The 23,882-nt window shown below is 44.3% G+C and overlaps 1 protein-coding gene across 2 annotated transcripts; it reads right to left on the reverse strand.

The window, feature by feature from the left end:
• Positions 1-813: 813 nt before the first annotated feature.
• TBC1D2 (TBC1 domain family member 2) lies at positions 814-22,430 on the reverse strand. 2 transcript variants are annotated; one of them, XM_058823395.1, is made up of 14 exons: positions 22,059-22,430; positions 19,870-20,279; positions 19,094-19,226; positions 18,062-18,203; positions 15,683-15,807; positions 14,888-15,072; positions 12,779-13,165; positions 11,839-11,949; positions 8,962-9,149; positions 7,253-7,723; positions 5,998-6,118; positions 3,837-4,022; positions 3,081-3,202; positions 814-2,412 (listed from the first exon to the last, which is right to left on the reverse strand). In XM_058823395.1, exons 2-14 carry the CDS (start codon positions 20,275-20,277, stop codon positions 2,211-2,213), a joined length of 2,781 nt encoding a protein of 926 aa, XP_058679378.1. In that variant the 5' UTR covers positions 20,278-20,279; positions 22,059-22,430; the 3' UTR covers positions 814-2,210. The 2 variants fall into 2 exon arrangements, with proteins under 2 accessions (XP_058679378.1, XP_058679377.1); XM_058823394.1 differs by having other exon boundaries at positions 19,870-20,357.
• Between the last annotated feature and the right edge of the window lie 1,452 nt (positions 22,431-23,882).

Consider the following 23,882-nt stretch of genomic DNA (forward strand, 5'->3'; position numbering starts at 1 on the left):
CTTCACAGCATCTTCTTGTTGGCAGCTCAGAGACTTATTGAGCCAGCACTGGCTTTATGTGTTTGGCACCACTCCACCAATTTATCTTCTCAAACCCTATGAACTTTTGGTGGCCACAAGATCCTGCAACAAAGTGAATTTACAAGTTAATGGCACATCATAGGGAGGAGGGTGGGTGTGGAAATCAAAACTGTCCTTTTTAGGGTTGGAGCTGTTATCTTAAGATTGAGGTTAATGCAGAGATAGAAAGCTTAATTTCACAAGTAATGTTATGCATACAGTAAAGCTCAGCAAAGACTGTTCTGAGTAGAAAGACTCCTCTTTTACCACAGGCACCAGCAGAGGCAGAAGGAGCTGCTGGGCTGCATAACCAGGTCAAACTGTTTCCCAGCCACAACAGCTGTCAGTGGCAGCACAAATAATTCTTGAGCACTTCATGCAGAGGTAACCAAGAGGTTCAAAACACCCATGGCACTGACTGATAGTCATCACAGATCTTGCAGGGGCCTGAGGAATTTTTGTCTGGCCCAATTGCAATTTTGTGACCTAAGTTCAGCGCTTTTCAGTACCACTGAAGTTTATGAAGCAGAAGGAAAGTAGATGAGAGCCCATGAGGACATGTGAGCTTGGCTCCAAGGTGGAGGTCTTTATAGGCCTTGCAGGTATTCCTGCATTCACCACAGTTTAATAAAGAATGACTACAAGTGATTGGTTATCAATATGACCAGAGAAGATGGTCCTCAGCCAATACATGTGGATCAAAACAAGTGCTGAGGAAGACACAAAATAAAAGAAACTTATAACAACCCTCACATGTCCTTCCCTTCTGATTTAATTTAAAAATTATTTTCAGAATTCCCCATCAGGATCAATACTTTGATCCTTATGTCTACATCAGAAGAGTTTATGTATCACATGGACCAATGTTTATTATATGCTGTAGACATATGTCAGGCTGTGGTTTAGTCTAATAATACATGTTTCAAATGTCTTTATTATTAAACATAAGGCCAAGTCAGGAGGAAAGATTTTTAAGCTGTTGCAGAAAGCTCTAAGAAACAAAATTGTGAGTAAGCTTTTAATTTTCATGGTCTCGATTTAGAAGATAATATCTGTAACAACAGCAAAATTCTGTGTGCACTCGTGAACATAAGAGTATAAATAAATTAGATTAGCAATATCTTATGTGGAGAAAAACCTTCTGCCTTTTAGACTTCCCTATATACAAGGCATACTTTTAGAATGAACTCATTTTTTTTGAGATACTGTAGTAGGCTTCCAGTAACATTTTCTTCTCATCCCACGCTTTTAATGTGTGCAGCTCTCGGTGACCTTCAGGGGGATCTATCCACTCGTCTCAAAACTTCACTTCCACTTTGATTACTTCTCTGCTGTGTGGTTGGTGCCTCCACAGCTCTCTCCCATCTCAGTCTTCTATAATGCATTGAAACTGGCTGACTTGTCCAGTGAGGCAGACCATGTGTCTCAGGTGAATAGGTAACGTTTCCCCTAGAGTCTGTCATCTTGGCTACAGCCTGTGGGGCTGAGAATACTGTAGGCTATGAATTTCTCCCATTCCTTCCTCTACAAGCACTGACAACTTGAAGGGTTGGGTTATCAACCACCAGATATTTAAAGAAGGCATAAGCCACTTGGATTCAAGGTCAGTCTAAAACATAGAGCAGAGCCTCCTTGTAGCAGGGTCTGCTGCATGCTGTCAGTGCCAGCACTGCAGGCACACCTGGAGTGATACACCACTCAGCAGGAACGTGGGGCAGCAGGATCTGGCATTGTGTTTAGGTAACAACGGAGTGTTCTTGGTTCATTATCTCTGGAGATTTTACTCGTAGGTAAAGATCTCATTCAAGCCTCCATCAGAAAATGTATAAAAGCCCTGCTAGATCTTTTGCATCATGTCAGTTCCTGTCATGATACCACAACTGATATTTCTTCTGCACCCTCAGCTGTAATCCTGAACTGCACAGGACAGGATGGGCTAAATGGGGAGGAATAAAGAAGAGGATTAAACTCCTCAGACACCATCCAATCCATTATAAATCTGACTTCATATGGTCCCATAACTACAGCCTTGCTTATTGGGGCAGATGATCTCCTGTGACCACACTTCCCCCTCTGGTCCATTTCTTACTGACAGTTGCTACTGATGACCTTCTGCAGTATGGGAGGGAAGTGATGACAAACTCTTTTCGTTAGCTCTCTTCCTCCTCTTCACTAACAACCTCCTCCAGGTCCTGAGGTCCCTGCTCTGCTCTCTCTTTCACATAGGCTGCCTTGATCTGTTGAAGTTCACACAGCTCTGCCTCCAGCTCTTCTCTGTGCATTGACCGACGGTTCCTCAGCAGTTTCATGGGGAAGGGGTTTAAGTCATTGAAGGCAATGTTCATCAGTTTCCTACGATAGAAAGGACAGCTGTGGTCAACTTATTTACTGGCTGGTAACACATGGTAGCAGATACACCAGGAGCATTCCGGGATATTAAAGAGTAGGGCCACAGACTTCAGCTCTCTGAGCTAAGTCACCAAATAGCCGAGTCTTAAAGGAATTCTTTCCCACACAAACACCAACTCAAGCAGTACTTCACATCCACGTATACCATCCCACCTTTTAAGATATCAGTGTGCCGCCATCATTTAGGAGACAATGGATCAGATGCCAATTCTGATGGCCTGTCAGGGAGGGATATTCCTGATGTAGAGCTTTTCTGATCACAGAAATCTTCATCTCAGAGACATGTTGCCATTCAAGGTCATGGGTTGTGCTGTGTTCCCAAATACCCCAACTACAGCTGAGAGAAATCCAGCAATCACTAGCACAAGTACCAGCTGCTACAAGAAGACTGACCCAGACTTTGTGGCTTGCTCTGCTGTAGCATGCCTTTGCTTGAGCCAAAAATATTTTAAATAATACAATGAAGGGAAAGTCAAAAAGATCCATATGCCACAGACCTATCAATGCATTTGTGTCTCTCTTAATAAACTAGTTACAACTCCTGTTAAACTGACCCAACAGGCAAGCAAGTACAAACACAGAATGGAAGCTTGTCTACAACTGAGTCCTACCTGCCGTCCGTGATCATCCTCGTGAAGAAGCGTAGGTACTGGTAGATCTCCACACTGTCATGAATTCTTAGGATTTCCTCCTCATTGTATTTAAAAATCGCAAGAGCATAGCGGAAAATGACCTGGAGGGTTAAAAGGTATTTGAGTAGATAAAGTTTTAAGTAACTTAAGGTCCAGGCCATCCTGTAGAAAGATGGTGTTTGGCACATAGCACTGCAGTACAGACTAGATCCAGGGTTACTCCTGCTCTCAATAGTATGTTCTAGGGCAGGCCTAAAGGAGTACAGAGCTAATCTCAAGAGAACGACCATCTGTTAGCTAAATTGCAACCCCAGAGAATACCAAGCTCTACAGAAGTATCCCACAGGGGTTTCACAAGGGTTCTGTAGTTCTCCCTATGCACAGGGACAGTGCAGGACTCACATTTTCAGACACCATCTATCTTATGCTCCCTTTATCTGTAATACTTTAGTTGTGTCACAGAGTAGGAGACACCATGGCCTATCAGAGAGATGTTTTGCAGTACAACTATCCACTAAAAAGTACCAAGTGCACAGAATCAGAGACTAGGTCTCCCTACTAGCAGCAAGTACATAGAAAACAGGGGCTTGGAGACATCAAGGCATGCCACCAAACAGGCAGCATAGGCCAAAGCAGTTCAGCCTCACATATCTGTGACATATGTGTATGCCCATCACCCTGTCACTATGCCACAGAGGTGGTACAGAGGAATGAAGGCCTAACTGAGAGCTGCACCTTAGTTCCTTCATACAAGAAGGCATCCCACACTCTCAGGAGGATGTCGCTGACCAGGCTGTCCACAAAGGCCACCAGAAACCAGTTGAAGGTGATGAGTGAGACATCAATGCGATACTGTTCAAAATGAGCCATGAGGCGAGGCAGCTTCTCGGACAGGAAGTCTTTGAAGACTCTCTGATCTACCTAAAATTGACAAAAAAGAAAACAATGAAGTCTTATTCAAGAGCAGTCTTGCTGTTAGAGCAGAGGAGTGGTGCAACAGGACAATGGCCCTTGCATGTCAGGGTCATCACTGGTGCTGCCTTATAGTGAACCACACCCTAGGAGGAGCAAAGCATCCTTTGTTTCAAACTCACTGAGCAGTGTACTTGTATGTGGCATCCAGAGCAAGGCATGGAGCTGAAACAAGGCCAAGATATAGGCAGAGAAATACACATTCTTCTCAAGCAAAGTCATATTCCTTGCCAATCTCAAAGTCAACAAGGAAAATCTGACACAATCTTCCTGCATTGGTCTTACTGGGATTTTCTGTGATACCATGAGCATCCAATTGAATGACAGGCATTAAAACCAGCTCAGGTCTGAATGACTCTACATGGCCCAACAGACTGAACACCTTGAATACCTCTGACTTTGCAAGAGGAACTTGATTTTCTCACTTAAGCTTCTCTTTGTGGTCTGAGTACTGTCTGTGCTTTGCTTCTGGTTGCATGAGCCAGAACACAGAAATGCAGTCAGTGAGATCCTTGATGGGGTTTGTAAAGATTTCATGTCAGCAGAGCCATGCTTTCTGGAGGGTAAGTGCTAAAGAGCCCTCATGTTCAGGGCTTCCCTCTGCCATATCATATCAAATGCCCCAGCTGTATCAGCCCACTTAGCTGTGGCACAGGGGTACAAACTATACAGGTAATAAGCTTTGTCTTTAAAATTTGCAATTTTAAGTTTTCCAGCCAACTCACTTTATCAAGCCAACCCACAAAGCATCACCTCAGATGTTCCTCTTTACATGGGTCTTGGCTAGACTTTCAGATACCAACCATGAGGTCAAAAATTCTTTCTAAAGAAGACTTTCAGCTGACACTGTTTTCTCACCAAATGTAGGCAAGCCTCTTCAGTCTGTCATATTTTCCCTGTCAGTCTCTACTTGTTCAGTATTGAGTGCTGTCTATTAAATCCCACAGCTAACACAGCCTCCTCTGGAGAGACATTTTGCTGTCTTCAAAGTGATATAACTTTTTCCCCAATCTGTGAGTTGGCCTCTCCATCACCACACCACTCTCCCAGTAAATGTTAGTCAACAAATTCACTGGTATCAGTCACTCTCAACTACTGACTCTTGAAGCCTTCTCTATTGTGGGCCCACAGATAAAAACGAACCTTTTTTTCTCTGAAAGGATCACACGTAATAGAGACACCAAGTAAGGTTTACCAGACCAGGCACTGATGGGTGTGGGTGGTATGGGCACACAATTACAATTCCATTGAATTATATGAGAGTTAGCTTATCTCAGTCTGCCTGGGAGGACAGAGTATATCTGACACAAGACACACTGAAAACTTTGAAATCCAGTGACTTTGAATCAGGTGGATAAGCTATTTGTAGAACAACAGCTGATATCAAAAGGCCAGAATCTTTTCTGATGTGCAGAGAGCCCCACAGTGAGAACTAACCCTATGCTTGATCATGAACTGAGGCAAATAATGTGAATATAAAAATCTCAGCATTTTCATCCACATGTACATGGAACACCAAAGAGTGCAGCTTCAAAAACTGGAGGACTGCAAAGTGGTCCCTTCCTCATACTCAGTCTATACATACCAGAATTTGCTGCTTCTACTCTATTAAAACTTCTTTAAAATAAGTAACTGTGCAATTAATGGGGCACTTTCCTTCTGATTTATGTGATTTCATTTTATTACCTCATTTCCTAGAGCTGGTGAGTAATTTTGCTCTGTGTGAATGTAACAATTTTGCTCTGTGTGAATGTAACAATTTTGTACTCTCAAGTCTCCAATGCCTCTGCAATGGAAGGGATTGTAAGGTGCTATCACTATCCTGTGAGAAATCAAACACACAGCAGGTTGACAACTCACTTTTAAATCTTTACTTCACAACACTGTATGAGAGTCCAAGCAGATGTGAGGGTGCTCAGCTCACCTGTGATGTTATTAGTGTTTCACTGTAGTAATCTGCCGGCATTAGGTTCTCCACAATATAAACTAGACACCAGAAAGCACTTTCCTCATCTTCTAGGACCAAAAGAGCAACAGCTGCCAATCTGTGATGGACAAGACATGGTGAGAGTATTCAGTACTGCAGGAGGAGTCATCAACACAGGAACTGAAGAATACAAAAGGTCTTTTTGCATGTCTCCAGCTCCATCAGTATCCAAAATATCAAATGTGGCAAGAAAGCCAGACAGAGGCAAGTGATTTGTTTCTGAAGGAACCACAGGGATGTGATGTTCTTTCCCATGTGGCTCTGTCAGAACATATGGAACTGATGTGACAAAGAGAGGTTTCCCAGCTAATGGAATGTTCTGTAGATCTGCTGAAATTAGTAGTGTGCTGATTTAGGCTATTTCAATACATGAAAGAGGTCACACAGAGGTACTTCATATTATGTGACATGCTTAATCTCTCCACACATTCTTTACAGCCCTGACTTCCTTCAGCTGTGACTTACTGCCTTTTAGACAGACTAGAAAGATGATGTCTTTTATTAAGGGCTCTCTGGAGGAAAGTTGCTATCGTCTTTCTGAGGATCATCCAAACATCATTAGGAATAAATAGCTTATGCACATCTCCCTCATGTAAAAAGGTCCAACTAGAAATTCCCTTCTTACAGCTAACACCTACTGCTTTTCTACTGGCAGCACAATTCTAGGAAATTTAGGTTCACCTTTCCTGTAGCCTTCTTTGGGAAGTGAAAGAAACTTTTATATTCTCTGAATCTTCTCTTTTCCAGACAGAACAACCATGGTTTCCTCAGTCTCTCTTTGCGTCATTTGCTGCAACTCCCTTGCATGTTAACACTTCCCAACATTTCCTCCAACTGTTCTCAGCAAAAAAGGGAATCACCAGGGTGGTGTTCTGCTTTACTACTTTACATTATTACTTAAAAATTCAGCCCCAGCCTTGTGGTGTTATTCTGGGACTACTTCACTCCTCCTCCTATAGCTGTTCTTTCCCATTCTGTAACTATAGAGATGCCATGCAAGTGCACCCTGCTGCTTTCTGCATCCGAGTTACAACACTGGATGAAAAATAAGTCACCAAATGCAGAATTCTGCAATTAAATACCTACGGCTAGGACAGAACTGTAGAGAGGCAAGAGCCTGAGGCTGCTGGAATCACAGCCTAGAGTATGTGTCCACACCTTTTCAGTGCCATCTCATGAAGAAGCAGCATACCTGTTCAGTCCCTGGCAGTATCCAATGGCAGGATTGTGCCAGGAGAATGCCAATAACACCCTCCGGAGCCTGGGGATGAGCTGGGAGGTGGGAGAGGAGAAATGCTTGTTGTTGGTCAGTGTGCGGGGCAGGTCAAGCTCAATCTGGCGGCAGGCCGGGTGCTCGGTGCTCCTGCTCTGCTCCAGCAGCCGCTGGTAGTGGCCAGGCGCTGGGCTGCAGTGCCGGCTGACCATCCACCGCCACACCCGCTGCCGGTGCTCCACTGGGATGCCGCTTCGGATCAGACTCTTCAGCTCTGCACAGGGGTTCAGCTCGCCAATGCTGTTCCATCTGTCACGGAGGGGCTTCTCCACTATTTCCTGGCTCCGCAGTTTGTTGGACTTTATCTCAAGGGCTTGAATTTTGGCCAGGAGTTTCCAGTCCTCAATTTCATAGTCAGGTACAGTCATAAACCCATATTCATCATACTCACTGGAGGGACACAAGGCAGTGTTTAGTTCAAATGACAGTGCTGGTACCTGTGTCAAGGACACTTACACTTACATTCCAGATACAGCCTGCTGCCAGGCTCACGTCACCCATACTGGAGCACAAGTACTTGTGGGTGGGCACACCCTACCCCCCTGCCTTTCCAGGCTGCACTGAGATCTGAGAAATGCTCCTTAGGCCTCAACTTCACTTGGTTGTGCTGTCACTTAATATTGGGTTTTTCTGATACCCTTGCTAGGGATTTTTTTTAAAGTGATCTCCAACACTCATTTGTAACAGTACTTCTTCACTCTCTGCATGTGACTGCCTACCTCAGAGCCTTAAAGATAAATGAGAACCTGCAGCACTGGCATACACACACCAACTCAAGTGTAACTTTGCTCTGAGCTGCAGACCAACCTCATCAGACCCCTCATCAGCCCCTAAAGAAATACTGAGCTCACCCTGTATACCTTCTCCCTACCCTGTCCCAGTGCAGAGACAGTTCTGTAGGAGAAGACTGGAAAGGCTTTGGGGCATGAGATCAAAGTACAGAGATCCACAGTTCCTTCTGGTGTCTCCTTGTACAAAATGAAAATCTCTTACTGATCAGAGCACACCAAGAGTACAGATAGTACAGCTTGTCAAGGTTTGTGCACCATCTGTCCACAAGGTGGGAAACTTATAAGGTATCATCATATTCTTGATAAAAAGACCTAGGGGGGTCTCCTCTTGTGGATGCCAGCCCGGTCAGGGAGAGAGAAACAGCAATTGTTTCTCACAGTGGTTTGTGAGAATTTTAAGGAATTGTAGGAATATGATAACTTGTTAGTATAAACAATCTGCAGGTGATGTTTTTTCCACTTTGCTTTCCTATTCTTCTCAAGAATGATGTGTAACTAGCCAATCAAGTAGAATATATTGTATCGGTCTATATAAACCGAAAAATCCTTTGTAATAAAGCTTCTTTTTCTCCTTTTGCAATTGCGTCTCTCATCTGTTCTTGTGTCATTCTCAGCTCAAGGGTGACCTCCTCTCCAAAGCTACATGGAGAACCTGTGAGACTGACCAAACAGATAAAACAGGAACTGCTACAGAACAGGGGCCCCCACTGTGCAGGAAGGCATAGACACAAATGTAGGCCCTGCTACAGGATGTTGTTAGATGTATCTTGCCTGCACACTTCCCTTTGCAGACAGGTTCTACAAAGCTGTGAATATCCCCATGCTCTCAACTCTTACCTTACAGGGTTCAAGTTAAAACCTTCTTCTGCTTCTTCCTTCACATCCCACTGGAGAGCTTCCTGGATGAGGTTCTTCACCAATTCAGCATGCGAGCTGGGCAGGCCAGGCACAGCCTCCTGCAGCTTTCTCAAGACTGTCAAGTATTTGCTCTCCATCTGGCAGTTTCTTGCTTGCAGGCAGGCACACTGTTGGAGAAACAAGAAGGAAAGAGCTCGTTCAGTGGTAGTCCTTCCTGTGTTGCCACTGCTCTCTGCTGGGCTGGTCTGCACATAAAGTAAAGACTTCTGCAGAGCAAAGCCCCAGGAAACACATTTAGCAGTTTTCCACAATCAGTGGAATTGCAGCCGTGAATGAATCACCATGGTCTATGAACAAGCACAAGCTGCAGTAGCTAGCATGCAACAGAAATTGCTTGAGTGGGAGACCTACTACATCACCTACTTTAACTACTGCATTGCATCAGTAGATGGCCACACCCCACCAGCTCAACTGAGGACACAGTCAAAGAGCCAGCTCTGCATCTGAGTTCTCTGATATCTTTTCCCCTCATCCTCAGACAAGTTCTCTACACCACATTGAGCTGTGTCCAGATAAAACATACCACTCCAGAGACTGAGCTGTAAGTACAGCATTTTCAAGATACATGGTAGCACCACAGACTAGGTGACTACATGCCCCTCAGCATCCCCAGTCCCATGGCACTGGTACACATCATTTCTCATGCATAGGAAACCCAACTGAGATCAAACAGCAGGACAGTACTTGTCACCACCTTAGTCCTGCTCACAGAAAGCAAAAAAATGACTAAAGATTATTAATGCACTCTGCAAGTGGGGAACGGAGGCCACATAGGTGACAAGACTCACCCAGTGTCTCACAGGAAGCTCAGTGAAGACTCCTGTTCAGTGGGATGCAAAAGTTGAAAACAAGAACAAAACAGAGAGAATTACGTTGCATATAGAGGGGACAGAAAGCAGCATGGTTTCTTTCATACTACCACTTTAGTCAGTATTTTACCTCACAGAGCATCCTAGGCTCATGTGATAACTTCCTTTTTGAAGGTTATGGCAGTGTCAGGATGAAAGAGCAGCAAGTTAGGAGGAAGGCAGGGTTTCAAAGAACTAGAAAGCAAACAGACCTAAGAATGGCAATAACACTCCAGAAGCAGGTTTTTGCCCTGTCCCAGAAGTCATGACTGTGAGAACATACCTGTAATGGCACACTCTCCCATCACGTGGCCCTAAGGCCATATTATGATCTCAGAAATACTTGTTAGGCCTCAGTCTTGATGAACAGCACCTGGGCTAAGCTCTTGTGCTTCTCAGAAATATTGTCTGCTCCCAGGAATTGGTGCTAATGAGCTTTGGTTTTTAACAAACACCACTGGAAACTTATCTTTCTTGCAAACTCAAGTGGAGGAACATTTTTGTCATCAGATTTTCAAAAGTCACCAATTGCAGCCAGGATAATAAATTACTATGACCAAAGGCAATTCTCTTATGAACATATAAACACTGGTCTCAAGTGAGACCCTCTGAGCTCTTCTGGACCACAGTGTGCTGTGATCACCAACCTCCCTCTGAGTCTCTGAGTGGGGCATCTCAGAGCCAGAGAATTCTCAGGTTTGCTGTGGAGCACCAGTGCCAAACAATGATGACAAAGCCTGGGCCCATGCCCCCACTTGTCCCTTTGGCCTGCTGAGAAGATGCAGGCATTTGACATGAGCCCTTCACTGAGCTCGAGGGAGAATTTTCACAGGTGCCTTGTACGTACTCTAGGTCTGTGTGAATACGTTACAGAAAATGTACCTAGAATCTTAGATTCTCAAGTATTTTAGGTTAGTAACTTAGGCCTATAAATGAGCTACTGTTGTGATTGCAGGAAATTCCATAGAATCTTTTGTAAATTGTTTAAATTCAGCCATTGTTTAAGTGTGGTTAACTTTAAGTGTGTTAAAATCTTTAGGCCCAAACTATTGTTCAAGTCCAGAGCTAAGTTTTGCACAGGAGCCCACACTGAACCTTGTGGCTCAGTGGGAGGGCCACCCTTATTCCTTTTATGCTAAAGCTTTCCCATCCATACCCGTTTCCATCCCCAGCTTCCACATATATTTTTAACTGATTTTTAGGTTAGTACTATTTTATCTTTGTGTGCTTTAACCATCTAGTAAGTAGTAGAGTGAATCTTGGCAATGACCTTTGCCATGCTTTCACTTCAATATTGAACCTGCTATGCCTAACCTTTACCAGTGATTCTTTAAGCAATCTAAGACACTCATTCACAACAATACTTTAAAATCCAGGGAAGTAAATCCTAGGCAAACCCACAAAACAAATGCTGGCACACAGCCCCAGCCTTGAGAGTCATTCAGAACCAGAAAATAGGATTAGACAAGTCTGAGAGTAACCAGGTTTTTCACACTTATAAAGCTAGAAATAAAAATACAACTTAGGAAAACGTAAGAACTCTGGTCTAACTGCAGGACTTCACCATGCTGCCACCTAGTAATGTCAAGTCCAGCAAAGAAACCAAGACTAGATGGAGTCAGGACTCGATCTGTCAGCTCTCAGGAAATTTTTCTGATTGCCTACACAGGGTTGCTTTTTTATTTGTATAGCTGAAATGCAGAAATTTGGGTTAAGCTTCAGCACCTTTAAGACTAATCTTCACAGGTATTTTACTTGTGTTGAAGAATTAAAATTATCATGTCTAATTTCGGAACAATACAAAGCAGTAAAGAGGTCACACTAAAAAAAAACCACAAGAAAGCTTATTCCTTGTGGATCAAAATCTATTCTGGTGTGATGGTGAAGAGAAACTTTGAAAATAAATTAGTAACAGCTCACATCAAGGAAAAAGGTCACTTGGCCTTACCTTCATCAGGAGAGCTTTTTCATTTTCAGCAACACTTGTCCAGAGTCGAGTAACCTGGTGGATCTCAGAATTGAGAAATTGGTTCTGGGTTTTGTATGCATCAATATCATCCTGTCATGAAGCAAAACAGTGACACAAGGAGAGATCTTGAGGGACTTAAAATCCTTCACATTTCAGGGACATCAGATTAAGTTAATGACAATAAAATATCTCAAAAATTCTGTGTTCTGAGGCGTAGACAGGAGTCCCTAGTACAAATATTACCTACAAAGGAAATCAAGGCACAATACTGTCTTGCATCAACAAGACACCTGAAAATGCTAAATGTATATACATACTTAAAAACACTGGAGAGCTGCAGACCATATAAAGCCAGGGATTCACTTCAGATTAAGAATATATGTGTTTTGTTTGATTGATTGGTTTAATTTTGGTTGGTATCTTTTTTTTTTTTTTTTTAATATGAAACAAATCTCAGCCCCATGCCTGGCAGGAAAAATGAACACTCTCCACAGAAAGTGGCTCTTTTGGCAATTCTCCACCTCACAATAACCTATAATTACAGCTGTGCACATACAACAGCCTGCATCTGAAAGAACCAAGATGTACTGGAAAACTGCAAGACAGAAACATAGAACAACAAATTAAGTGAAGGCAGCAAGTCAGGCTGCAGCTGTGAAACAAAAGAAAGAAAATAAAGTGACAGGCACTGAATGATAACAGAAAGTCAAACAAAACAGGCTCTAGGCTGAATCTGAAACTGACCCAGATGCTTTTTAGGACCCTATTGGCACCAGGTGAGCCTCTTCCAGCCTTCCTCTCATTTGGAGAGGGATGGAGCAACCAGCAGAAGTATATTCTGTGCTTACTGCAATGAACATCCCCCACTGAACCTGACAGCATAAAAACAGACCCAAAAGACCTGTGCCATCTCACACACCTTCAGATGCTCAATCTCCTCCTGCTGCTTATACAAGGTCTCTACAGTGATAGTGTTGGCTTCTTGCAGGGGGTCAGAGAGCTCTCGGGCCATCTGTTCTGTCAAGGTCATGATGACTTCTTGTTTGGCATGGTTCTTCTCCATCAGAAGCTGCACATGTTCCTTGAGCTCCTGGATGTGGCTGTCTCTCAAAGTCAGTATCTGCTCCAGTTCCTTCTTTTCTTGTTCAAGAGCTTCCAGTCGACTTGTCAGATCTGCAATTTGTCTCACTTTGTGGCGCACCAGCTCCAGCCTGTCCTTGTCCTCTGTTGCAGTGAGATACATGTTAGATACTCGCTTCTCCTGCTGGGCTGCCTCCAGAGCTTTGTGGAGAAGTTTGACTAGTTCCTGGAAAGGGAATGCAAAACCATTACATCACTGTGCTGTCCAGGGCAATGGCATTCTGGACAGCACAGACCCAACAGTGAAATATCTTGAAATTGCCTCCTTTTAGAAGGAAAAAAAAAAAAGCAGAAATCTTGAATCTACAGTGACACCACTGTGAGATGTTCTGCTCTCAGAGCTGGGCCTGTGTCCTAGGTTGACTATATGATGTTTTTATCCCCAATCATCTGCTCTGTTTATGCTGAATAATAATTTTTTATTACCTTTAAGACTTGTTCCAGAGAGTGAAATGGGGAGAGAAGAAGTGCAGAGTTTGTTTTCAGACACTGCACTCGCCCCTCCACTGGACTGTGGTTGTCTGCGGATGGACAGACAGCAGGACAGAACTCTCCTTTGTGTTTTAGTTCGTTTTAGCTAGCTGAGGCAAAGAAGTTCCCTGGACTGTGGGGTTTCTTCCCTTTTCTTTGGAGCTGTTTAAACCTGCTCTGGACTGGACACCCAGCAGAGCATCAGCAGCTGCACCTGAGGCCCACCGGGCCAGGCCTGGCCTGTGACATTTCCAGCGCCCGAGGGACTGACCAGAGACTGAGTGAGCTGAGCTGCAACCCAGGGAGGGACTTTCTCAGTTTGTCATCTCTTTTGGAGCAGTAAGGGGTTTTATTGTTTAATATTGTTTCGGTTTTATTGTTCAATAAACAGGTTTTTTCCACTTTTCTCCAAGGAGGTATTTTCTCCTGGACCAGTTGGGGTGGGAGGGGCCGATTGAATCTGCTTTCCTAGAGGAACCCCTTTGGAGATTCTCTCCCAAATTTGCCCTGAACCAGGACAGCCTGAAAGGTCTCTGCGGCAGTTCACAGATGACTTGACGTGGATTGGCAGCAAAAAAGCTGTTGCCCACACTGTCTGAATTCTGGCTTTCCTACAGTCATTCTTGGGAGCCCCAGCAGCGAACATGGAGATCTGGTCAGCAGTGTGTTAAAATGGGAGGTAAATAATGCAGTCTGCAACTACCCATGCTACCAGAATGAAACTGCAGTATCCATTTTAACCTTCCTTCTGACAGAGTCCTCCTTCACTCTATCCTGCATGAAGGCATGAAACCTTGCCCCACAACACGTTGCTGATTCAGGCTCTGCCATCTCAGACACTTAAGAAAGCAAATCAAGGATGCAACTGACTGCCCAACATGGGACTTGGCTCTCCTGCCTCTTTGGCTGGAAGAGCTACCAGGATCATTAGCAGAGAACCTGGCATTGCTCCATGCTTTGAAGAACAGTTTCATTCATGAGAGACAGCCCTTACAGTGACCCATGCCCTGATTTCTTATAGTTAAATCACACCTTAAAGGTGGGTCACTGTTCAAAAGAATGATCTGGTGTTAACATCATGACTCCACCTGGCAGTTCTCACCAGTGTCACAGCACCCATTCAGGACTGAACTTATCAAGCAACAGAGATGCAGAAGAAAGATAACAGCAGAGTACACTTGAATTTGTTTTACCTCGCTCTTACACCTACTGCACTTCCTAGAAAGAACTGAAGGTCTTCTTTTGCGCTGGGCACATTTAGGCACACACAAGGTGGTAACACCAGGAGCTTCAACTGGTCTCCAGTTACTGCCTGATGAGCACTTCTCAGTGCTTCTATCACACCAATGTGTAAGGGAGTCCCTGAGCCCAGCCTCAGGGCCCCGACCCTTAGAAATAGTCTCTTTACCACACTCACCTTCTGTGACTTGACTTCCTCTGTAAGTGTCAGAATCTGTTGCTGAAGGACACTCACTTTATCCACTGAGTTCTTCTCTCTCAACAATTCTTCAGAGCCTGGGAAGCCACTGTTCATCCACCTGGCCTTCCTAATCCAGTTCAGCCTGGGCCCCATCCTCCCATCTTCCAGGGTCCCTTCTTTAACTGAGGGGAGATACATTTAATTTAGACAGAATTGCTCTTCTACTATGGACTCCCAAGTCTTGCTGTGGGGACTCAACAGTTCCACAGAGAAGGCTGACATACAGGACACGGAAAATTGACCCACAGGATTGGATCCAAACCTGTAGGGATCAGACACTGATATGCCCACAATAAACAAAGTTGTGATGGTTTATGGCACCTGTTAACCCACCTTGCACCCTGCAAATGAATCTGGCCCACAGGAAATGGAAGTTACCACCATGGAAAGGTATGCATCCAGTAGAGCTGCCATGCTTAGCTTGTGGCTGTGCAGCAATTATACTTCTACCTCAAAGAAATAAATCTGGTGGATTTTATTTGTTTGGGTTGATTTGGTAGGGTTTTTTGGGGGTTTTTTTTGGCTTCTGCAGAAAATTCCAGAGGTAGGAGATAGATGGAACCTGAAGCAGAGCCAAAAGAGTCAATCTTGTGGCAACAACACAGGAAGAGACTTGAGACAATGTAACCGAGTTTTCATATCCCTTGAAAACTTGTTACCATCTCACTTCCATTCCTGCTAATCCCTGCTAGAAGGCATCCCAGTCAGCTGACGCAGCTCAGGAACAATCACCTGCGCCTTCTGCCTCTTGCTCCTCATCCACATTCTCAGGATGCTCTTGGAATTCATCAAAGCTAAAGACATTCCCGTTGCTCCCCCAGAGCTGCTTGGAGCCACAAATATTGTAGACAGTGTTTCTGAAACAAGAAGAGATCAAGACAGCCTAGTGAACAGAAGTCATGATCACTGAAGCCAGCCAGTGCATATTCAAAGTATTCAATTCCTTATCTCCTCTTACTTCTCGCCTCTCCTCCCAAAACTTATCTCCTTCATGTGCTGAGAAAATTAACTCTTTATAGAATTGGTGGATTTGAGGAGAGCAAGGTTGTAACCAGTGCAAACCAGGAAAATGCCACAGAATCAGTACAGCACAGCAACGTCAAATCAGATAATCTTTCCCCATGCACTTGAGCCCTATACATCAGATCAAAGAGAGGATCAAAGGCAACAGTAAACCAACCACATCCTTCCCTCTCCCCTTCACTTCCTTCATCCATCCCTATCCTTAGTTCACTGCAGAAATCCCCAAGTACCAAGAAAGGCTGCCAAGAGAAGATCAGTTACCTACAACACAGCCAGAACTGGGACAAATTATCACATTTGGAGCAGCCACAGGTCCTGTGCTCTGAACATTTAATAAATAACCTTGCCAAAGGTTATTTACAAAGTCATAAACTAAAATGTAGGAAAGAGTTTCAGGAACAAAAAACTGCAGTCACACCCAGGAACAGTTTGTTACAACTGCTGCTATCAGATATTGCCAGAAGCACTAAGAGATGACTTGATAGAATCATGGGGAACTACAAAGGTACAAGTAGTTTGTGTAAAACCTGTACCAGAAAACATGTATACAAGTCTTTTTCTTCTCCTCATGCGCTGTCCTTCAGCTAAAACAGAAAACAAGTCCCTTGTTTTGAGATCTATAAAAGACTCAGTCTTTGCTGCTTTCCTAACTGTAAATGAAGCTGCCATTTAGATACCATTATCCTTTTGCCTTGCTACTGTAAGGCTCCAGAGCAGAAGAACAGACATTGCTGACCTTGGAGAACATATTGGTGTGTAAGACTAGCAGACCTTCAGCCTTCAGTCCCTGTAGTCTGCAGTTACTACTCATCCAATGCAATTTTCCTACTTTTCCCTATCTAATGCTGCACTGTTTTCTCCATGAGTCTATAGCAGCTCAGGGATCCAGGTGTGCTATGCTCATGAAGACCCAGCCTGATAGTGATAGAGCCTGGAGAAATGTTTACTGAACAAGGGGAGCAATACAACTTGAAGCTGGAAAGAGACAATTGTTACCTAAGCTCATGCTTGAGTAAAAGCACCGCACAGGAGCAGGGGCCAAGGATATGTTTGTGTTATTTTTAATCAACGTGAATAGGAAAGAAAGCATAGCCTGAAAAATAGAACAGCTGACCTTGAGGAACTACAAATGTACAAGTAGTTTGTGTAAAACCTATACCAGAAAGTATGCATACAGGTTTTTTCTTTCTCGTCCTGTGCTGTCCTTCAGCTAAAACAAAACAAGTCTCTTGAGATCTACAAAAGACTCAGTGTCTGCTGTTTTCCTGACTGTAGATGAAGCTGCTAACATGAAACACTGGTCTCATGGAGGATCTTTCTTCATATAAGCATCAGATTGTAACTGCAGCAGTGGTGGTAAAAAAACTACAAGCAACTTCCACACCAACAATATTTGGCAGGTGCCCGGCTGCCTACTACACCTACGGCCACTTACTCATTTTTTATTATGTGAAAATTAGTGACTAGGAAACACTTAAAGAGATACTGATGAAGTTGCGTTTGTGAAACTGTAACTGCCCCAGACTAGTAACTTTTAACCTGATGGGGCTATCCATTGCAACAGAAGCAGGCAGTAGGAATACTAAGACCCTTGAAACTCAGCAAGCAAGAGCAAGTTGTGCAGTCAGGCCACATTACAGGCTCAAGCGCCTTTTCCCTGGAGTTCCTGCTTTGGAGAATACACTACATTCAAGGTCCTTTGAAACTACTGGAAAGAGCTAATGAGCTTCTATGTACCTACTGAGTACAGCTGAAGCTGATCATGCGCTCTTCCAAGATCGCTGTGCAGGTGTGTCATACTAGGCATGAAAAGCACTGACTACACTGAAGAAAACTTAGTCAAGTCCTAGGTCTGCTACCAGGATCTTTGCTAAGAGAACTAGATTATGTGAAATGCATCAGAACAGGGGGATGTGAAAGACCCACCTGCAGGAAGTTTACTTTGGCCTGGACTAGCCTCTGAAAAGGTGCTTCACAGTTCTCCCACCTAGGCAAGAGTCCCATTTCACACAATACATGACAGGCAAAGAAGGCACACAGTGGCCAGCCAGCATGTCAACTGCACTGCAGTTCTCTTCATGCACTTACTGTATCTCTGTCCAAGGGTGCTTAAGGGAGATGTTCTGCAAAGCAGTAGATGTTTGGGGTGCAGGCAAAGATGCTGCCTTTAAACCCACTACTTCTGTTGGTGTTTTCACAAGAGGCAGAAAGTCTTCATTGTCAACTACATCTACAAATATAAAAACAAAACAGGACACAAAAGCAAATAAGCAAGACAGAATTCCATTGGACTTTGGGTCCTTCATGTAACCTGACAGCCACAACAGCTTATACAACAGATACACATTACATGTTCAAGTGGTCAAGGACAGCGGGGTAGGCTTCCTTAATTTTAGGTTAAATTACATAAGTTTCCATGTACAAACAGAATGATCTACTCAAGGACAATCAAGTGATTTCAACCATATATATGAGCATGACTAACATTAAACAATCAAACTTCAATGGCCCAAAGGCATAAGGAAGGAGAATTTTGCTGTTCTCTTCCCACATGCCAAACCACATTTGATAGTTTTAATGTGCAGATAACACTCTGCAAGAACAGTTTGTTACCAAATTTTTGCCTGCTGTAGCAAGATGCCAGAACCTTTCAGAGCAGACACTAACTAGAGAGGGGATTATTTGTTTCAAACAAAATGTGCATCTAGTCATTACTGAACAGGTGGATACCCTGATTGTGCCCTCCCCTGATCCACTGACCTGTCTACTACCATTTCTAGGAATGGGCATCTTCAGCCCAATGCTGGAAAAAACCTTCCTTGCTTGAAATTTCAGAGGCCTTACAGGAGTGATACATTAAATATGTACATTTCACAAGTGTGAGGAAAATCAAGATGATCACAAGACACCTGAAAATCCCCAAACATATGCTGTGGATTAGGAGGCAGCTTTCTCCCTTTTATACATAATAAGGCAGAAGTGTCAAACATTGGCCAAGTACTGATAGCTGGCACCTGCATTTAAAAGCCTGACCAAAACTTCTACCATTTCCAGATGAGGAACACCATTCATCACCAGGGGGCTGAAAGCAAAAGAAAGGCTAACATGTGCAACACCTACTTGTTCTTCCAGCCAGAGGTTCATTCACAAGCTGGGAGCTGCCCACAGGAAATCTGCTCTGAGTGTTGCAAAATTCCCAACGTCTCATTTGCAGCTGCTGCAGCCAGTACATCATTGCTTGTTTGCTGATTGCCTAACAAAACAGGAAAGGGAGGGTAATCATCTCATCAACACAAGACACAGCCTGAGGAGATGACCACCACTTTCCTGCACAAGTCAGCAGGAAAAAAGGTCAGCTGTATCAAGCCTATCCGTAGCTGTATCTGCTGTATCTGTATCCTCTGGTCCTAACACTGATTTGGGAGGACAGAGGAAATTTTTAGTATGGCCTTAAGGGGTAGAATCTCAGTGGACCACTGACCTAATTTTAAATGTGGTTTGGTTTATTATGGTTAAAGACTAAGCAGAAATTTCTCAACTGTTTTAGACAGGAAGCTTCCCCAGATCTTTTTAACAATTACTTACACAGAAATAAAAGTCTAGCAAAGAATCCTCCTGGAACAACCATTTTAGACAGAAGAGTTAATTTCTGTTCTATAAATGACATATGGACTGCAGGACTCCTCAATTACTTTAATTTGGCACACAGTTCCGCTTTTATTCCTACTACTAAACAACAGCCATCTCACAGGTAAGGAGTCCCAGACTTGCCAAAACAACACAAGTAATTGAGGTCCAAGTGGTAGCAATCTAAGCTACAAGGACTCAAATTAAACTCAAACTAAAAGATACCTGAGCTACAAATATGTCTATCCTGACTGAGAATTTTTCATTACCTTCAAAGTAAAAGCTCTGCTTGGTGTTCTGATCTCAAAAACTCCTTCCCCATTCTCCATTTTGCAGTCAAAGCTGGCGCTGGAGAGATCAATAGACCCCAAAGGATTAATGTCCTGGGCAGTTCTGTAGTACAGTAAGCGACATTTGTTTTCATCGTAAAAGAACCAGCGAGACTTCCAGGTCTTGATTGGGCCCTTGATACCCAACTTGTTTAAATAACCACAGAGTTTTTTTCTGGATGTTTCTGTGCTGGTTTTCACCGGTACATTTTCCAGTTCTCTGGGAGAAGGAAGCATGTCTTTCTCTCTTGCTGAGGTTCCATTGCTGCTGTTAGTGTCTGGATCTGACTCCACTAAACTGCCTGGAGCAGCAAGCATACATGTTCCGCTTTCTGGTCCTTTCTTCATCCCTTTAAGGAAATAGATTGAAACAGGATACTCTCTAGGTAAATAAGCCAATCCCAATTATATCATCACTGTTACAGAACCTGCAGACAACAAAAAAAGGAAGGAATAAGTTCAGGTCTGCCACACGACAAAAAAACACTTCCTAGCTTTCCAACTACCCAGCCAAGGTCTCCAACTCTAGTTTTGGTCATTGCTCCCTGCCCTCCTCTGCTCCAATGACCTCTAATAACTGTTTTCTCCCTTTTTCGTTCCTAAATTAAGCTGGACTAGCAGTCAAGAAACAGTACTTTAATCTCTTGTGAGAAAAATAAGTACAGCCTAAGGGCATACCAAATCCATAGCAATAACCAGGGCATTCAGCACTTAATATTAAGGAACAGCTGAAGAAAACATGGCAAGATAACAAGATCTGCAGGTAGGCACATAGTCAGGTCAAGGAATTGCAGGTAAGTGTGTCCTGGTATTTTCACTGAATGTTCAACTAATATTTAAACCATGGCATCTGGAGAAAAATACAGCATTATGCAGCATCTTTATTAATAATTTGTGTCAGCTGACTATAGTTGTTAAAATGCCTGCATGTTACGTGTTAGTCCTTCATCCAGTAGAATGGATTCATGTGATGAATTATGCACCAGAGAAAGTAATTCTGTGGCATTGCAAAAGAGACTTGGTTGCCTTAGTGACCAAAGTAACCACCTGGGTCCCAGAAGTGTAAAAGAAAAAGATAAAATTCAGGCTGGAGGAGATCTTTGTAAATCTCAAGTTCAACTTATCTCTCAGACATAAAAGCTGTAGCTAGATACACAGGCCCCCATTCAGGTAAATTTTTCCTTATGCAAGGATGGCAATTTTGCCATGACTCCAAGCACTTTTTCAAGTGCTTAACCACATGACAGATGTGATTTTTTGCTCAGAGTGGCAGATACCCACAGCTCCTGTATAAACAAAGCTAACAACACTCCGGCAAAGTATCTATAAATAACTTCTTGCATTTTTTGAAACTTCAGTTCCAGACACTAACATAGCTGAAGCAAATATGCCAGCAAATAAATTGCTGCAGTGTTAAGTTAGTGTGAATCCAACTGCAGACACAAAACTATTCAACCCAACATCCAGCTGTATGGCAACATGTCAGTGAGATAATACAATGGAGCACACTGAGATGTTTCCCAAGCTGATCTTTTTCCTCTGCTCTTAGGAACAACTTGTCCTCATGACTGAAAGAAGGTTTATGCATCCTAGCACTGGCTAAGCCCCAACATGTTTATTGCTGCCCCCTCCTGTTCCCACATTAGCTTTACAGACACCTATCAATAATGTTCACTCTTTGTGAAAAGCTACTTAAATTCTTTTAGTTCACTCCCATACGCTGTGGATCAGGGTTGTGAACACATTCACAAACACCAACAACAACCACTCCTTCAGAAGGTGTTGCCTCAACTACACCTCTGAAACACACAAAAAAACTTCATTTCCAAGCTAGTTTTGCTTGTCATAAAGGAAATATCATCAGGAGGAATGAACACTTTCAACTTTCCCAAATAGACGCTGAGGCTTTTATGTCAGCACCAGTGTAAGTATCTTCTCTATGCCCTGCAGATTCCATCATGCTTCTACTTCTTGCCAGCGTGATGGTCCACGGGTCCACACCATGAACAGGACCAAGCAAGCACTTTATGTAATTTAATTTAGGTTATTTAGTAAGCATTAGGTTCAAGAAACAAGTTAAAAGGAATCATGTCACAGCTGCATTCAAAGATCTCTAGATAAGACCTCACCTCCTTAAGGGAAGTAATGAGGAGCTCCTGGAAGTCACCGTCTCCTGGCACAGAGCTATTGCTGCAAGCACAACCAAGCAGGTACCCACAGCCTCCAACAAATCCAACAGCAACAGAAAAGCAGCGTTTGTCTCAGATTTTCTTCGGTCCAGTTAAGATATATTTAGCCGAAAGCTGCCCCGACACTGACTCACCAATGAAAACGGATCAGGGTGGACCCTACAAAAACCTTTCCGGAGCTGCGATCAGCGCAAGGCAGCCCCCACGGCCACTCCCCGCGCCTCCCGCAGCGCCGCAGAGGCGCTCCCAGCCCAGCTGCGCCGCGCGGGGCAGCAGCGCCGGCGGCCGGAGCCTGGCACGGGGCTGGCCTGAGCCTGGCGCCGCTCGTACCAGCGCCCGGCTGCGGCGGGGGGGCATCCGAGCCGCTCGCCGAGAGGGGATTTTGCGGGGGGGGAATGGCGGCGCGGCAGCCCCGCGGGAACAGCCCCGCGGGAACAGCCCCGCCGGGAATACCTGCGGTGGCCGCCGCCCCGCGCTTCCTGCCGGGCCGGTCTGCGGCGGTGCCGGCGGGGCGGGGCCCCGGGACAGCGGCGGGGACGCGGCGGCGGAGCGGGAGAGCAGCGGGGCGGGGGACGTCAGCTGCAGCCGCGGGAAAAATATCAACAACAACAACAATATAGGGCATTTCAGACGGGTTTCGGGAAGAAAGTGATTCACCAGGGTGATGAGACCCACGGAAGGCAAGCAAGCAGAGAGGGACAGCTCGTGGGCTAGACGGAACCAGCAAGTGCCATCTGCCATGGGGCACTTCTCTCCAGAGCTGCAGATCCACCAGGAGTGGTGGATGCAGAGCCTGCGAGAGGCACGGCTGTGCAGTCAGCTAGGGCAACTCAGCTCAGTGAAGCACATTTCACTGGGTAAAAACAGTGGTGAATTGGTGAGTTGGGACACTGGAGGCTGATAGGATCAAGCTGCACCAAAGGAAAAAGCCTCTGGAAAAGATACTGCAAGGAACAGGGGTGTCAGACCACCCTAATGAAGCAGTGTATGTCCTGGGGGCACAGGGGACAAGACATGCAGCACAGACAGGTTCACATGCTCTTTGACAACTGCCTTTCCTCCTACCAGTGCAGCCTGGCACTGCTGGCATTGGCAGGTGCTGTACTGGCCTGGGAAAGAACTTCTTATGCCTTTATCCCAAAAATAAGGAGTCTGGAAGGCTTTAATTTTCCTGGTGTGCAGTGATAGCTGTGCCTTTTCCACTGGTCTCAGAAAAGCCTTCTCTGAGTTTAGAAAGTGTTGCTGAGTTTTATCACTGACTTTAGCTAAGTTTAGTACCCAGAAGAGCAAAAAGCAGACCTGTCCAGGTGTGGCCCATCTTTCCACTGGCCTAAACTGCCAAATGGTGGAGCACATAAAGTTGATTACAGCATGCAAAATTTACAGATTGCCATAGAAAAAAACAATTTGTCTCAAATTTGTCTTTTCTTGGTATTTGGCCAGTAGACTGGATTATAGGATCACACAGAATCATAGAATTGTTAGGGTTGGAAAGGATCTCTGGAGACCATCTAGTCCAACCCTCCCTGCCAAGACAGGATCACCTAGAGTAGAATGCATTGAGATAGGATTTTAATATCTCTGGAGAGGGAAACTCCACAACCTCCCTGGGCAGCCTATTCCTGTGCTCTGCAAACTTCAACATAAAGAAATTCTTCCTCATGCTGAGGTGAAAGTCCTTGTGTTTTAGTTTACAGCCATTGCTTCTCATCCTGTCATTGGGCACCACTGAAAAGAATCTGGCATCATCTTCTTGTCACCTGC

This window comes from Ammospiza caudacuta, chromosome Z, assembly GCF_027887145.1.
Source record: "Ammospiza caudacuta isolate bAmmCau1 chromosome Z, bAmmCau1.pri, whole genome shotgun sequence".
NCBI lineage: Eukaryota > Metazoa > Chordata > Aves > Passeriformes > Passerellidae > Ammospiza > Ammospiza caudacuta.